General features: G+C 34.5%; 2 protein-coding genes across 10 annotated transcripts; one reads left to right on the top strand and one right to left on the bottom strand.

The window, feature by feature from the left end:
• Nucleotides 1–705: 705 nt before the first annotated feature.
• Nucleotides 706–1,645, bottom strand: LOC123321443 (Na(+)/H(+) exchange regulatory cofactor NHE-RF2-like). The gene has a single exon (XM_044909048.1). It carries the CDS (start codon nucleotides 1,464–1,466, stop codon nucleotides 972–974), a length of 495 nt encoding a protein of 164 aa, XP_044764983.1. The 5' UTR covers nucleotides 1,467–1,645; the 3' UTR covers nucleotides 706–971.
• A 6,165-nt stretch (nucleotides 1,646–7,810) lies between these two features.
• LOC123321365 (DNA-binding protein Ewg) lies at nucleotides 7,811–17,230 on the top strand. Of its 9 annotated transcripts, XM_044908901.1 has the most exons (12): nucleotides 7,811–8,101; nucleotides 8,521–8,645; nucleotides 8,701–8,887; nucleotides 9,028–9,259; nucleotides 9,326–9,450; nucleotides 9,505–9,930; nucleotides 9,999–10,121; nucleotides 11,471–11,518; nucleotides 11,805–11,945; nucleotides 12,007–12,160; nucleotides 13,612–13,751; nucleotides 14,713–17,230. In XM_044908901.1, the coding sequence occupies exons 4-12, from the start codon at nucleotides 9,064–9,066 to the stop codon at nucleotides 14,917–14,919; spliced, it is 1,560 nt and encodes a 519-aa protein (XP_044764836.1). In that variant the 5' UTR covers nucleotides 7,811–8,101; nucleotides 8,521–8,645; nucleotides 8,701–8,887; nucleotides 9,028–9,063; the 3' UTR covers nucleotides 14,920–17,230. The 9 variants fall into 9 exon arrangements, with proteins under 9 accessions (XP_044764836.1, XP_044764840.1, XP_044764838.1 ...); XM_044908905.1 differs by lacking the exon at nucleotides 8,521–8,645 and having other exon boundaries at nucleotides 7,811–8,023; XM_044908903.1 differs by lacking the exon at nucleotides 8,521–8,645.
• The last annotated feature ends 170 nt before the right edge of the window (nucleotides 17,231–17,400 follow it).

Here is a 17,400-nt window from a genome sequence, read left to right as displayed (position 1 = left end):
ATCTATTGTTAAAATATTTGTACGAGTCAAAAACACCATGTATATAGGTATAGAGCTCTATCACCGAATTGAAATTTCCGAAATTTGTTTTTCGACTGAAAAAAGGCCCTTTCCTCTTCAAGTTGACAACCTGTATATCCATCTATTTAATTTTGGTGTTTTGAAATTCCGCTCTGAGCGCTACTTTTTGCAACAATTAATAGGAGCTAAATCGTATAATAGAAATCAAGCAACGTTTTATCTTACACAACGATTTTTTCAACTTATTACTTTCGTATTGAGGGCAATTATAATTCTATTTACCAAAGAGATTTACTTGAAACTGAGATGAAAACTAGATGTTTAATGTTGCAATCAAGTTTGAGGATTTTGATATCTTAGTTATTCGTTATTGCTGCAATCAAGACCGTTATGGAATTAAATTTTTTTCCGCATATTCAGTTCGGCACAGGAATGAAATGTGGAATGTATTAATTTCGTATACACGAAGAATTTTCGTCAGTTCTGGCGTAATCGGAATCGTCTTGTTCACACAATGAATTCACGTGATGTTGTCAGCGGGAAGAAAACTGGATTTTTAATTATGCGGTTGATTATTGAAATATTTCATTCGAAGACTGAATCGGAACGAAAATCGATAAGACAGAGTTGTTTTTGACAGATGCGTCTCTTGTGTGGGTGGTTTGATTGGTTGAAACACTCCTATTTATCGGAACAATATATTTTGATATATTATCAACAAAAAATAATCCCATGGCATCGTCAGATTCAATGTGGAGTTGCGTCAACACATTTTAAAATAATAGATACCTGTCATTAAGTAACACTGCATTCAATTCAGAATTTCAATAACAGCAAGGCCACTACATTCATCCTATATTCACAAAACGCTCATTAGCTAAACAAATTTTAACATACTAGGATTCTACTTATTTACAAATATAAACACAAGCACGTGTTCTGGAGTCTGATCAGAGTTTCTGCACTATATCGAACTTCTGCTGGAAATCCATCGACTCCTTCTTGGGATCGAAGCGCTTTTTGGCCGCCAGTTTGGCCCGCAGCTCGGCGGCCGTCATGTTGAGATTCAAGACCCCGTTTTCCTCCGTTTTGGTTTCGTGATTGGTTTTTTTCTCGACCTTGGTCGAATCATCATTGGTCGGGATGATGGTGTCCACTTCGTCTGGATCGACGACGAGGAGCTGAGTCTCCTCTGGCTGGCTCTTGATGAGCTCGACAACTTGCTTGTGAGTCTTCTGCGCTATGCTCTCGCCATTCACCTCCAAAATCCTGTTGCCCTGTCGCAGACCGGCAGCCTCAGCTGGCGAGCCCTCGTCCACTTTGCCGATGTACTGGCCCGGTTTGCCCTTTTCTGCGTGCAGATTAAAGCCGTATCCGTCGAAGTTGTCCCATTTTTTGATGACGCAAAGACGGGACTTCGAGTATAGGTTATTCGTGTCTGACATTTTCGAACGGATGTTCTCCTGTACCACAACACACCAAATAATTGGACTAGCGATACATCACTGAACCGCCTCCGAGAACACGACAGTGAGTACAAATGTTACCGATATCTACGCGATAGAAGTGGTACTGGTGCACTGCCACTGGCACTGGTATTGCAAGGTGCTGCCATGATCGCCCCCCTCTGTCCCCCTGTTTATTTGTGTGGTATGACAGGTATTGGTGGTCAGCTAGGTGGGTTTTTTGTTTCGAATAACCACAACGTTGCCATGTTTATTTCTCGTGTTTCTTGATCTTCGTTGGAACTTCGGGGGTTCCGTAGACGTTCAACAACCTCTGAGCGGGATGGGAAAGATTTCATTTGCTTCAAAGATTGCTCACTGATTTAATAAAGCAATGACCATCCCTTTTTTCAATTAGGATACCTCTTTAACTTGAATGCACCATCTAAGCTATTGGAAAGTTCATAAGGCTTGATAGATACCAAATTTCGATTTCAAACTATCTCTTGGTCAGGTCAAATTAGCATGAAGAGGATTGTAGTCCGCTATTTTAACCCCTCAAGTTTGCACCTCGAGCCAAGGTTGTGAATCATACTAGTAGGAAATGAACATACTAGTCCTTCAATACCTACACTTTTAAGGTATATATTTTAAAAAATACCAAAATTTCTTTGATTTTGACGAACAATTGTTAAACAGTATTGACGATTGTCTGAATCTACCTTAAGGATATTGTTTTATGACCGACAATGCTGTAATTACTGCATTACCGTATCAGATACGGTAATAAAATCAGTAACGTGGAAGGTAGTTCATTATCAAATCATAAAGTTCTCTTTACAGTCCTAAGAATAAACAAAAACATTTTCCACAATTTTGGAAACAGGAATTTTAATGTTTTATTTTCAAAATTTCAATCTTAATACACCAACTAGATTACTCAACTGGTCATACAACTGCTTTTTCCAAAAATCTCCCTACTTATTACCACCTAAAATTGTGTTGAAATGATCTGAAGAAAGTACTGATCAAAATACAAAAAAACTATTATTATTTAGAATGCTGCCAATTAAATAATGATTTATTTTTCTTTTCTTAATGCTTAATGCTTAAAGCTTAATGTCCAATCCAATATGAACAATCAGGATTATCAAAAATCAGGGAAAAAAGACAAAGGGCTTTGGCTTACTACTTTATTGAAAAATTTAGTGAAGAACAAGAAGAAAGATCTTTTTAATAGTATAGATATTTCAAATGATAGTGTGACAATTGTCCCTTTTCTTCGATTTTTGTAAATCCTGGTTCATTTGATTGGATTTTTCATGTTTAATACAGAACACCTATGACACAACCTCAACTCCTGCCCCTAAATAAGGAAATATAAAGTAACCTAATAATTGAACTGAAAAGGAAAATGGGTCCACTAGTTAATCGACTGCATTCCCGATAATCATAGTTTTTCTTATCTTAAATATAAAGTCGACTACACCCTCTATCAATATGAAAGTAATAACCAATATATTTCATAACAATATTATTTCAAAAACTGTTAGGTGTGTGCTACAGATGATCTCATTTTTCATCCATGCACAAGGCATTTCAAAAATGTAATCGAAGATTAAGTATTAATTTTCCCCTATTATTGTCGTTCTTAATATGTTCCCTCTAATCAACCTTTAAGTTAAATCTTTTCTTGGGACTTGTCGCTTTTCTTTACCAACTACTAGAAGCAGCAACAACTTTAATTTCTTTTCCTTGTGTTTCAGATGTTGGAAGAGAAAACTCCTAAAGAGTTCCAAGAAAAGTGTATGCACCTCCCAAAATATTCTCAATCAATACTTCAATCTGTAACCCCTTCTTCTTCATCTGTTTAAGAATATTGACCAATAATTTTCTCAAATAATTTTATGATTTTGATTGATAAACATTTTGGCAGCAGCATTTATCTTGAAAATTATCAAAAAAATAAATTTTTGGTGGTCATGCAACCTACTAAAACATCTGCCATAAGATAACTATATAGCATATAGTTGCCAAAACAAATACAGAAAATTCATAACATAAAATTTTCAGTTTATTGCTGAATGGGGAACTGTAAAGTGTAGTATAGTTTTTATGTGGTGTTACAAATGGGGATTCCATCTGCATATCTTTGTTGTTTCTCCGCGTTGATTTCATTCAGGAAAAATCAGCCTATAATTTTATGAACAATTTTCGGTGCATGCTGGTTTGTTTTATGCAAGCCTTAAGCCTGCAAACTACATCAGGGACTGTCGTGGAAACCATTGTTGTGTGTAGAAATTTAGTGGCTTGCGAGAATTGAACCGTCAATAATTATCGATGAATACTAGAAAAATAAGTAGCTGCATGAAAAATCGTGTGAGAAAGTGGTGAACGATATAATGTCGAAGAAAAACTGTCAGTCGACGCAACAGCCAATATTCCGTTTGGGTTTGACTTATGGCCACTCTATTTTCCGGATCTTGCACCCATTGAGTACATCTGTTTGAATGTTCATCGACCTCGGTGCAACCGTTCGGTCTTGACGAATTTTTAACTGACTTTCAACACACGTATCTCCCATAAAAATCATCGCAGATCCAAATATTATTGACCCTCCTACTGGAACCGCCCTTGGTTATGAATGGGTATAGAATATACACCAACAGTCTGAGTTAGTACATCTCAAGAGTAGATTGGCCATTTCATTATTGACTTTTCTTTGATTTCACTCGATTTTTCAATCGTTTAGTTAATATTATTAAAGTTTTCAACCATTACTTTGTGTTCTTATATTAATGTTACTTGGTGTATTCAAGCTACGTCGTTAAAAGGCACGTTTCTCAGGAAACGGTTATAGTGTATTTGTTATTTTTTTACCTAACACACCTGTTATGCAACGTCAGTTTGAGCAATTTGTTCGCAGATGTAAGTGGTCCACAAGCCAAGAGCGCTTCTGTTTTATGTATACGAGGTGAATCGGAAATATCGAGCAATTTTTTTAGAGATGATAGAACACCAGCAAAAAAGTGCTCTTTGTCCAATGAAATGATGTCCGAAACTGCTAATAAAGGGTGCTAGAACCCTCTGAAAGATCATCACAATAATTGGTCTCTCGTACATAACTTCTTGAATGGGAATCATAACTACTGTTGGGCATTATTTGAGGATACCAAAACCCGTTATTTGCTTATGCTCTTCGTATTCACCATGGGTAGTTTTCAAGGGGCGAGTTACCCTTTTCTGGCTCTATTTTCTCATTACCAGTTTTTCCTCGAGAAAAGATACCCCTCTGATATACATATCATAAAAAAATCAACGGTTTTCGAATAATTTAAGCTTAAAGAAGATATCTTCATCTTTCAAGAACTCTTTTGCTAAAATAAGAATAAATTTGCTTTATAATTAGTGTTTCTGGGTGTGAAATTTCAGTATAACATTTTGACAGGGTTTGAGAGTTGAAAACTGGTAAAAATGAACTTCGTTACAATTTATTCTGCACGTTTGATATCGTAGATGAATTAAATGTCACGTCTTGGTCTTGCTTTGACCCTTGGGAGGTCGAGGAGTGTTTTTTCATCGATTTAATTATATACTAATAGTGAAATTATTATTTTTTTCGCCTAAACTTTTCATTTCACACTCTCAATTAGTGTATTAGTGTTTTTGTTGCGCCTTAAGGAGAAGCAATTATCAAAACAATCCAAGTTCAAAATGTGTGCTACCAAGGTCTTCTATAGATGTCTCTCCAATGAACTATGGTTGACTCATCTTCCATAGTAATCAACTATCTAATCGATTGCATCCGGAACTCGATGATACACAGTCCGATTGATGTAATTAAAAAGGAGGCATTAGCATACAGTGGAATAATTTGTTATATAACTTATTATGAATGAAACTTCCTTCTTTCAACAAATTCTTCGGCTTTCAATGAAATGATAAAATACGGTCGATGACGAATATTCGGTTTGATACCACGTCTACCAATTAAGTTCTGGAATACGTCCTAGGAAATTATGTATATAGGTAAATTTACTTATCCTCCCATGGAAAATATTCAGGAAGTCATTACTACGTTAAATGTCTTGCAAGACTATCTACGACAAAGAGAAACAGGTGCGATAATTAAAAATGCCACCCAATCACTGACCATTGTTGTGGTTTACCAGTGACATTTTTTATAAACATGAATGTAGAAATCTTAATATTTCTAGCTCGATACATTGAATTGAATTTCCCCTCATAGAACTGCTCTCGATCGTTACCTTACCATCAACGAGTAGGTTTTCTTATTATTATTACTTGGTGTTTAATTTTCTGCGGTAAAGGCCACTTCTTTTTTTCTCGCTATTCCTATTTATCGAAGTTTCCCTCGTCATGAGTCGTTCAGTTCCTTTCATTTGTTTATGAGGTTTGATTATGTAGCTCATTGTTGTAAAGTACCTTTTTGAGGCATCGCCTGTTGCACTTACAATATCAGTACTGTAGTAATGAATTATGTATGAAAATTGTGATATAAGGTCACATAATAACAATAAACAATTGATTATAAGTGTCATATTCGTTGACTTGAACTTTCTATGTGGGGGAGTAGAAAAAGCATTATTCGAACCTTCCCTGGTATAATTTGTTTAGTGAAAAGGTTGTCCTGGAAGGCGATGAGCACACAAACTCCTTTCATTGGAATGAAACACTTTTTTGGTATAAGAAAATTCACCTACAAAAAGATTTTCAGGAGAAGAAAAAACACTCTGGTGGAATCTTCTGAGGCTGGACCATTGCAGAAAGTTCCTTTGGAATCTGGATCTTGGCAAAAATATGCTACACCTCGTACTGAAGTACTTACAGAGCATTGCCTCAGGAAACATATAGTGAGAATGGATCTAGCAGATTGGAGAAAGCCTTCCCAGATACTGGATTAGAACTCAGGAAGAGGAGGACAAGCTGTAGACGACGAAGATGTGAGATCAGCTTGGATGGAAGCCACAATAGATCTACAATCTGGAGCCTTCCTCACGCAAAGTGCAGTCCTTCTCTGTTTTTCTCTGAAGAAGCCAATTGTGTGCATGGTGTTAGTCTAGTGATAGATCGAATCGGTTCTGTACTCATTTTAAGAATACCTAGACACTAGAATGAGTAAGAAAGCGTCCTTTCCAACAACGCCTTACTCAGAGGAAAGTTTAAAAACGGAGAGTGGTGTTGATTTTTTATCCACTCAGGCACCTATCCTCTTGCTGTGGTTTCGGCCATCCCAACTATCGGTTGCGGAACAAACGTTGTCAAGAATTCCATTCTGTACCAGCAGTAACACAAGTGGTAATGCTTTTGTGAGCTTCTGCGACTTGCCAGGGTGAGAAAAGGCTCCAAAGACCGCCTGTTTCTCAAAGCGCATGCCGATTTTTTTGTCCCTATATCTACTATTCAAGTTTTCTACAAGGCAAGCATCCATTGCCTGAATTTCTGCTTGGAATGTTGTTGTGCTGCATTCCAATACAGCACATTTCGAATACTCAGAAACCTCACGGTTAATTATCCTTCAGGCAACCCTTTGGGGTGTTATTCTTCCTATCGACGTCCCATAGGTATCAGGTGACTGGCAACAATTAGAGCCTCCTCCTAGACAGACATTCCTTTTTAGCAGTCACCAAATACGTATAGGATATCAATAGGTTGTATTTTATTGGAAGCGGAATATCCTAGGGACATATTGGATGAAAATTTGTCCTAGGGTCAAGGGATATCCTTTACTGCCTAGGGACATCCCACGCATGGTCTATTAACGAAAGTGTTCAATTCTAAGGAATTTCGGGGTTATAAACAGGTAATTTTTTCATTTATAAGATACAGAGTGTGTGAGTTTTGCAAATAAATATATAATACTTTAATATCTAATATGAACGATTGCACAATAAAGAAGAAGAATTGTGCTTCTGTGCGTTTGTCGAAATCAAATGTGAAATAATATTAATTTTAATTTTCCTTTCGATAGTTCCTGCATTATTAATCTCCTACTCAATTATTAAAAATTAAATCACTCAAAATTATTCAAATTTCCTCATTTATTCTCGAGGAATCACATGAATTGTTGTAATTTGGGCGGGCTATTCAAATTCTGCTTGATTGTCAGAATGTATTCATAATTTTTATTTTTAACCTCGCAAAACTGACAACGTGTAATAAATGAATAAATTTTTTCAAAATTGTGGGCTTAATTAATATACGGGTGTTGGGATACATTCCGAAGAGTAAATTTGAAAAAAAATCATTTTAGAATGCATGAAATTTAAAAGAAAATTGATGAATGGCTCTATGCGCAGACTCGTTTTAAATGGCTGTGACTCAAATTATTGTCGGGCATTTACGAATGGAGACAACCTTCGATCGATAACAGAATTGTGACGTAAATTTGACTGTCAGTGAGTTCAGTGAATATTTGTGGTGCTTGATAAGTTCTAACAATTGTTGTGAGGTCGGTTAAATTATTAAAAATCGAAATAAAGTGAAAACTAATCTCTCAGATTCATTTTTCTGTTAAAAGTTCAACACACACGCAGGTGCGTACGCAGACGTAGTGATAATATTAACTGAGACTGCTCCATTTCTGATAAACACGGGATGCGCTCAACTAAAAAGTATGTGTTTCACATTTTAAAAGCATATTTCACACCTCAAAGCATTGCTTGGAACCCCCTATCATTAATTGCAAAGCATTGGGATGCCAAACCTTGGAAGCCATATTTCTTGCCTATCGCGTTTGTCGAACATTTTGTTATGCTGGCGCCAATTTGTAAATGTATTGCCCTTTTGCGCAAATACTGTTTATGTTCATGTGCATGCGTTAAAAATATGAAATACGAAAATACAAAACAAATCTCTTAGTATAAAATATTTTATGATATCATAATGTATCATTGAAGGCGAATACTTAATAAAGCATGATAATCTATGTTCTTCCGGGGAAAGGGGAACCATTGTATCAATTATTGATTTTATGTAGTTGCATTTTTGTATGTCCTGTTTTTTGCTTGAAAAGGTAATGTTTTGTTGAAAGTTTTCGTAGCATTCATGAAGATATTGACGAGATAGCGATAATTTACTCAGATGACATAAGTTGTTTTGACAAATACCGAAATTTTTGATTACTCAAACCTAACCTCAAATATTGGTTGTAATTCTGTGAGTAATTTCGACGATTATTCTAAGAATTTTTACCTAAATTCGTTTATTTCAGAGCTTACCTCCTAACAACATTATCAAAATATCTGTATAATACTTCAGTGTGTGCTCAAATGGAGTAGTTAGATTTCAGTATCAACATTAGTTAGAATCAAAAGGCTTCTGGAGAATTTTGGACATCAGCAAATTGCTGCATAAGATTGTTTGCATGAGGAACTAATCTACACCTGCCAATAATAAATGTAACTTGCTGAATGTGTACCTTGAACTAAATTTAATGTGGAAGCAATGTAGCATAATATCTATCGATTGATTTCGAAAACTTGTGTAGTTTGATCTGTAAGTATTGCCAAATTGTTTCTCTAGGTACGTTTATTTACAGGTGGTGCCAAATCAATGTTATGGTTGATTTATATTAATGATGAACTCTAACGGAAATCAAAGTAATTCAGAACAGATAACTATGGTTGTAAGTTCACCAGGTGAAATGTCGGTTGCATCTGACGATGATGATGACAATATGCCATCTTCTCCTGGCTCAGGTTATGAGGAAAGTCATGATTTACTGGCAGCTGCAATGGGAGATGAGGTAACTGCACAGCTTGCTGCAGCTGGTAAGTTTTCGTCACGTAGATAAAGCTGCAAATTCTTAACCAATTACTATTTAATTAAACTTTTAGGTCCAGTGGGTGTTGCTGCAGCAGCGGCCATAGTCTCTGCTAAAAAACGAAAAAGATCTTACTCTTTTGAAACGAATCCCTCTATCAGAAAACGACAGCAAAATAGGTTACTAAAAAAATTACGAGTGAGTTTCTAAATTATCTAATCTAAATCAAATTAATTGATAAATCTCTTTTAGCAAACTATCGATGAATTCACGACAAGGGTTGGCCAACAGGCTGTAGTTTTAGTGGCGACTCCTGGTAAACCTGTAACAAGTTACAAAGTGTTTGGGGCGAAGCCTCTAGAAGATGTTATAAAAAATTTAAGAGGGATGGTTATGGATGAATTAGAGAATGCTCTAGCTCACCAGGCACCTCCTCCAATTCAAGATGATCCCACATTATTTGAACTACCACCTCTAATAATAGATGGTATACCTACACCTGTTGAAAAAATGACACAAGCACAACTTAGAGCTTTTATACCTTTAATGTTGAAGTATTCAACTGGGAGAGGGAAGCCTGGTTGGGGCAGGGAAAGTACAAGACCTCCTTGGTGGCCAAAAGAATTGCCATGGGCGAATGTACGGATGGATGCTAGGAGTGAAAATGAGAAACAAAAGGTTAGTTGATAATTGTCTTCCTGTAGTATTCTCAATATTATAAGCCTATATCTGGAAATATTTTTCAGATATCGTGGACACATGCATTGAGGCAAATTGTAATCAACTGTTACAAATTCCATGGAAGAGAAGACTTATTACCAACATTCACCGAAGAGGACGACAAGAACAACATACAATTACATACCAATGTCAGTAGTTCAGTGGGTGTACTTAAAATGCATTCATCGGGCATGGTCCCAACTCATAAGATACAGATCCAAGCTAACGGCTCGCCTCAAATTATAACAACCTCGCCGGATGGCTTATCAGGCTCATCTGCGCAGGTCTGCTTAGACCCCGCTGGCTATAGCTCAGACGTTGATGTGTGTAGATCATTTACCAATACTATGGATGTTGTCTGTGTTGATATTGAAGATTACCGTCATTTCATCTTTTTTTATCACCATTGCTTTACTTATAAGATTCGATGTTTTCTTTTTTTAAAGTTGGACTTACATTTTTGTGTCGAGAAGCATCAAGAAGCTTGATTCTAAAAAATACATTTTGATCTTGATGAGAAATAATAGGGTCATCATAATGAAAAAACAAGATAGGTAACCCATGATTTAGATCTCATTGCTGTGATGACACATTAATATAACTCCTAGATTTTTTTTTTACTTGTAGACGAAGTATCTTGAGTGTGTTGCTTAAATAGTGTCGTGCATGTAATGTCGATATTTTTCGTATTAGAAAAGATATTGTTTTTTATTTCATGAATGGATGATTCCTTGGAAAACTATCTTGTTGAGCTCGTAAATGAATCAACACACTTACCCAGAAGCATTGGTATTTGTTTTGGGCACTCAATTGGATGCATTTTAAACTACAACCCGTTAAATGTTGAATGTTTTCTATTATTCAACAATTTATGTAGATTTATTACTTTCAAATCAGTCCAGCATGAAGAAGGAATTCAATTTAACCTAACATGTTCAATTTATGTCTTCAATTTGAAATTCTGCTCTCATCGCATTACTCAGACTATTAACAATTATTAGTCACACAACCATCCATCAGTATTTCCATTGAAGATCAACACATTTAAATAAATTAAAGAAAACTGGTTGCGACAACTGGAATTTTCATAGTGCTAGGAGTAAACGAGTCATTGGAAATTCTATTCACTCAATGAGTAGAATGAATAAATGATGAATGTTTATTCTAGCATGTGATACAATTCAGTTGACGCAAGTCCAATTTTCTAGTACCAAAGAACGTCCCATACCATGGTTTGAATACGATTAGTATTGGTCAAATGCATGCTGCTCAGATAATGCCTTTTCGGCGAGAAATCAGTTATTCAGTCAAATTAAGCATTTATTTCTGTACAATAAGTTTTCCATGGATTATGGTTTGACCGAAATGTTTTATTTTATTTTTTTTTGAGTTGATCTGCCTGTCATTCTCAACTCATTTGCTGAAAGCCTGATTTGAAGTCTTATGTACCTTATTTAAAGTTGAAATTGTCCAAATAAACATGAAAAGTCTTTCTTAGGGGGCCCAGTATCTTGCTGAAAGCAACTCGGACGAAGTACACTACAACGTAAGCCAACACACTTTAAAATACTTTGTCTTGAGGTGAAGTAAATTTTGGAAGTAGTCCATGTTTTTTTTTAGTTAGGCTCCTATGCCACCTTAGCTTGGTTTTGTTTCTTTTCATAAATTCACATTCATTACATCCTTCAGTTATGCACTTCAATTTTCTCTGGAATTTTTTTTTTTTTTTAAAGATCAAGATAATTGCATGTAAAAACTGAATTCTGAATTTTCAGAGAAAATTGAAATTGAATATTCTCGTGCCGTTTTATGAACCTTTTTCTCTTTTATAGATCGCCACGCAGTATACGCCGACTGTGCTGCACACAATCACCAATGCTGATGGTACGGTTAGCATCGTTCAGGTCGATCCGAACAATCCCATTATCACATTGCCGGATGGTACAACTGCCCATGTGCAGGGCATGGCGACAGTAAGTGCTTCTCACCGAAGGTTGTGTATCATTTTTTTAACATTGCTCCCATTTTCTACAGCTCCAGTCGAGTCAGGGAGAGGGAACGCCAGTTCACACTATCCAAACTATAACCGAAGGTGGCCAAGCTGGAGAGGTCGTGGATTTGAATTCGGTTACCGAAGCCACGCTCAATTCCGAGGGACAGATCATATTGACAGCTGAAGATGGACATGGTAAAGTCATCATTTCTTTTATTTGGGGTGTTTGGTGAGTGACTGTTTAATTTTGTACAGTCACTCACCGAGCACCCTGTATATCAAATACATTGCTCAACGATTGATAGGGATCGCATATATTAATTTCACTCTTTGTTGAGTTATCTGGAACATCCGTTATACATTTGTTCTTTCAGGAGAAGCTGGGATATTTCAAGTTGTTGTATCATTTTCTTTTTTTACTTTATCAAGCTTTGGCCCTCTAAAATCGGTTAATTCTAGTAGGCTGCAGGGGGTGGCATAAAAAACCATGTGGTATTTGTTGCTAAACCTATTTTTTCTCGTTTTAACGCATAAGTTCGATTTGAATTGACAACAATTGGCGAAATGGAAGCAATATTGATATATCGGTCCTGTGTAACTTGACCAAATCATACAGGAAGGGTTTTCCAAGCAGGAAGTATCCTGGCAGTTGAATGTTTCTCAAAGTGTTCTAAGTCAGGTTAGAATAGGTTCATCTGAAACAACCCAGTAGCTTAGTTCATGGGGGAGGTCGGCAGTTACTCAAGATCGCCTTTTGATCATTAATGCTGGCAGAAATCCCACATATCCAGCCTCCCGGTTCAATAAATCACTGAGGGTTGCAACAGGAGTTATAATTTCTAATCAGACTAAAACGTCAACTGTACTTTTGTGGTTTAAGAGCACGTGGACGGGCACAGCATCCCAGTGTGAATAGGGAGCACAGAAAACACCGACTGCAGTGGGTCGAGGATCACCGCAGTTGGATAGTTGAAAATTGGAGTCTGTGTATTTACTAAGTCTAGATTTTGTTTGGTCAACTTCGATGGACACACTCTTGTTCTGCTTGCTGCAGCTTCTGATGAAAAAATCAAGCATATCTGGTCAGAGAATTCTAGACAACTGTCCTCCCTAGAATAACCATTAACAATCTGGGGCAGCTTTCAAACGCTTCGCTGGTAATTTGGACCAATTTTTCCCAAAATTTCATGAATTGTCTCGTCAAAAAAGCATCTTTTAAAAAGTAGAATACTTGTGGGGGACCAACCTAGTATTCTGTTATTCTAACCTAGAGTTTTTCATTTTCTCAATCAATTTTTTTCTACAAAACTTCATTCTTTTCTGAAAAAAAGTATATCAATTGAACAACTCTGGTGTGTGATCAAAATAAACATCTCGAAGCGAATATTTCTGAAATGAATTGATCAATTCAGTGATCAATTGTCGAGCAATGTATGTATCACTCAGTATGGAATCACTATTCCGAATTACAGTATCTGGTTGACAAATTTTCATTCTACATCAGAATTCCATGCTAAGTGAAGTGTTTGATTTAAGTTATTATTTTGAAGAATTCTTTTTCAGAATGAAATAATAATCTTGACTATTTTTCATACATATTCCTTACGATTCGCATTTTCATTAATAACCTGGTACGTTCTCTACAGAATACCCCGTTTCAGTGAGCGGAGTGATCACCGTTCCTGTTACAGCTTCTATGTACCAGACAATGGTAGCCAATATACAGCATCTTCACACGAACAGTGATGGCACTGTTTGTGTGACGCCAGTTGTTCAAGTTCCAAAAGTAAGTACTATGTGAAGTCCGGGATAGGTTATTTGCATGGAGTGAACAATACTCAACAAACTAATTCTTAACTGCATCTCTATCTGTGTATCAATGATGATTTTCGTACGATTCTACAAGACCTAGTTATGTTGGCCAGTTCGTACATTTCATGAGAAGCTAAGCATGTTACTTGCCGGGACTTCGGAATTATATTTCTATTCTATTTATAGCATGAAACGATTTTTATTTTTATTTTGACAGATCAGTGTCAAAACAGGTTTTATTTCTTGAGGATTAATTCTTTCTTATTTTGATTTTCAGGATCAAATATTAGAAGAAATATTTGAGGCCGATTCAATAACTAGCGAAGTTATTTGTAATATTTCGATCTTCCGTGAACCTAAAAAGATTTATTATAGCAGTCAACATGAAATAATAGAAAACATCATTTATAATGATGATGAATATCATATCATTTCTCTCTGAACATTCCACAACAGATTACTCTGTCAATTTTATTATTTATTTTATAATTTTTTTCCTTGTACTGTTTACAGTGTACTTTACCGAGTATTTAAATTATTGTTTTGTTATCATGATTTCCTTTTTTATATTATTTATTTTGTTGCGTTGTACATATATTTTTCCTGTTGTTTTGTGTAAATTTTCAAGTCCAAAAAGTAAATATGAAGTGCTTACTAACTTTCTGACTAATTGTTGCATGATTTGGTGTCCTTCTTTTTTTTGTTATATTTTTAGAGCAATTTATTATAGAGAGAATATTGTTTTTAGTTTATAGGTGGATGGTTAATTATATGTCGATTTAGTGTATAGTAAATGATCAGTATTATTCAGGCTAAGTAGATTGGTTTTGTTGTTTAATCAGTGAATCAGAACACTATAAAGATAGTGAAAAATTATCGCACTGAAAGTAATCCAGATTACCCCCATTTGCTATTTCAATTATTAATCGTTGCAGGTTGAGCCAAATAACGGAGACAGTATGGAAACATTAGCAGTTACCCCAAATAGTTTAACTACACACTCAATGATGATTCAGAGTTCAAGTAGTGACCAACCTCAAGTTTTACAGGTATTATCATTAAAAGATGCGACTGTTTTAACAAAAGCGATGCAAGGTATCACAGATGTTAAAACCGAGGAAACTATCATTAATGATCAATAAGACTTGTTAATTGAAAGAATGCTTCAAATCTAATTTTTCTAACATCAAAAAAATTGCATCGATTAATTTATGCTTAAATGTTTTTATTGATAAAAAAATAATTGGAACTTTTGTACAATGAATAACACTACTCTGATATCAATTAATTGTCGTACTTCTCTTTCCTGAAGTGAATCTGTAAGAAATTTCGTTATTTATCAGAGAATCCCTTTAATTTATGTGTCGTTTTCATCATCAACTGTCTCTAGATTCGATTCAGAAATTTGAAGAATGATGAATTATTGACTTGAAACTTTTGCTTATACCGTTTTACCATCTGGTTAATGTATTTTAAACGGATGGGTATTGAATGTTGGTACTTGGAAGTTTAAGAATAGGGATACTTATAATTTTGATGATTCAGATGATCATATTTATATTTAACTTGTGAAGGGGTTGAAATTTTAACCCCCACATTTTTATTTGGTCGATTCTGGACTTGAAATCCTGACTGAAACTCAGATAGTCCCTTCCTCTTAAGACTCTAAAATAAGTTATCTTCGATTGAGATTCCAATTCCAAGATTAAATCATTTTTCAGTTCCAAATATATGTATCTGTACATATTTGAAAAAAAATTGCTGCTTTCTTGAAAATGTTGAGTGGTCATGAATTGTCAGTATTTGCTTACCATGGGTTAACATAAGTAAATGATTGGATGCAAATTATTTGAATTTAGTTAAAACATAATCGTTATCTTCCTTTATTTATTTTATAATTTCATTTTTGCATAAAATCCTTGGCCTACTAGAAGCCAAAATAATTGTAGATAATTTCATAGTAATTTTATAAATTACAAATTGTTTATTCTGTAAAAAAAAATAAATAATATTGAAGAAGAAAAAAGAACTGAACCATATTAGTTTGTCAGTATTTCAAAATTTCCTAACAGTCCAGCTTTTATGAAAACACTGTTCAGCTTAATCATTGACAAAACTATAGTTTCAAGTGTAGGACACAAAAACTTTAGTACTTAACAGTACTTGAATCAATTTATGTACTGTTATCTTCATTAATTTGTTATTCATCACTGTCTATAAGACTTATCATTTTTTTTTTAAGTAGCTCCTGAAATTCTCTCTGAGGGCTTAAAAATCTCTCATCTAATCTAATAAAATGATAATTTTGATGACACAACATATTAAATTATGAATTTATAAAATACTTCTTGAATTTCCATGTTCAGCAGGATTTTTTTAGGGGCAATATACTAAGGGTTCAAATATTTGTGATATAAAAAAGTTGGGAATTTTCGTTGTCATTATTTAAAACCTTTGTTATTTCTGATTTTCATTGTTATCGGCGCAAATTTAATTACAAAAATTTCCAACTTTTGGAGTTTGAAAAACAACTAAGCTCATTCATACCAATCGAATAAAAATCTTGTAGGTGAAAGATTCCAATTTCATGGAAAAACCTATTTTATTCTGCGATTATCTATTATTTTATATTGATTTTGCAACCTCATACATAAATATATATATTTTATACACAAGTTTTATCTTTCATTATTGATAGTAATTTTGTTATTAATGGTATAACACCACTAGTTTCAAGGATAATTTACTGTTAATATGCTAGTCAAATGTCGGAATAATGTTGATATTTCAATTTCTGATGTTATGATACAGTGACAAAAACTGTACATAATCATAATTAAAGTTTTCGTTTTTTATTGAGGGATATTCATTATTTTAAAATAAAATTATTAAGATGACGAGCAGGTTAATTTTTGGGTTAAAGTTTTAATTTCTGTTGGAGTCTCGGTAAAATGACTAGAGAACGAATTGTACAAATATGTATTATTTTATATTTCAATACTTGATTTGAAGATGATAGTATTCAATTTAAGAAATTTGTTGTTTTACTATTATATTATGTAATTTTTTTGCTTGATTATGCAGTTTTTGTACTAGATTTCAATATTTGTGTGTGCACATGTCACCCTTTAAATGATTAGTATATAGTCGTCGATGTAAATAAGTTTTCCTTAGATAATAAATATTTGGTACATTGTAAAGTAGCTTTTTTAGAATTATACCAATTGTTATTTAAGTTTAATGTCCTAGGTATGTTGAAAGTATGTGCACGAAAAAAATTAGTGTGTTTAAAACAGAAACGGTGGATTCTGATAAAAATATATGTTACGTGGTTTCCCTGTTGACGTGCCATTCAGTTACTTTCACATTTTCCTGTCTACTTAATATTACGTACACATATTGTATTCTCATTTTCGAAAATATGATGTATTAATAAACCAAATATTATATTTTCCTAATTTTTTAATTGAGTTTGCAGCTGACAATATTGAAATTTACATATTTTTTAAATACCCTTCACTTCTATTCAATAATTAGTGAGATTCTCTCTATTCTTCATCAGAATACTAGCCACAGTGAAGACTTAGTTTCTATTTCGGGTTTAGATGTTACCCTAGAGAATA

Source organism: Coccinella septempunctata, chromosome X (genome assembly GCF_907165205.1).
Source record: "Coccinella septempunctata chromosome X, icCocSept1.1, whole genome shotgun sequence".
Classification (NCBI taxonomy): domain Eukaryota; kingdom Metazoa; phylum Arthropoda; class Insecta; order Coleoptera; family Coccinellidae; genus Coccinella; species Coccinella septempunctata.
This window is presented reverse-complemented; position numbering and strand designations above follow the sequence as displayed.

Excerpts from the sequence above, each read along its gene's own strand:
- LOC123321443 (XM_044909048.1), bottom strand. The coding sequence starts at position 1,466 with ATGTCAGACACGAATAACCTATACTCGAAGTCCCGTCTTTGCGTCATC.
- LOC123321365 (XM_044908904.1), top strand. The coding sequence starts at position 9,064 with ATGATGAACTCTAACGGAAATCAAAGTAATTCAGAACAGATAACTATG. Across the intron at positions 9,931-9,998 it reads GTGAAAATGAGAAACAAAAG|ATATCGTGGACACATGCATT; the intron begins GTTAGTTGATAA and ends AATATTTTTCAG. Across the intron at positions 11,519-11,804 it reads CGGACGAAGTACACTACAAC|ATCGCCACGCAGTATACGCC; the intron begins GTAAGCCAACAC and ends TCTCTTTTATAG.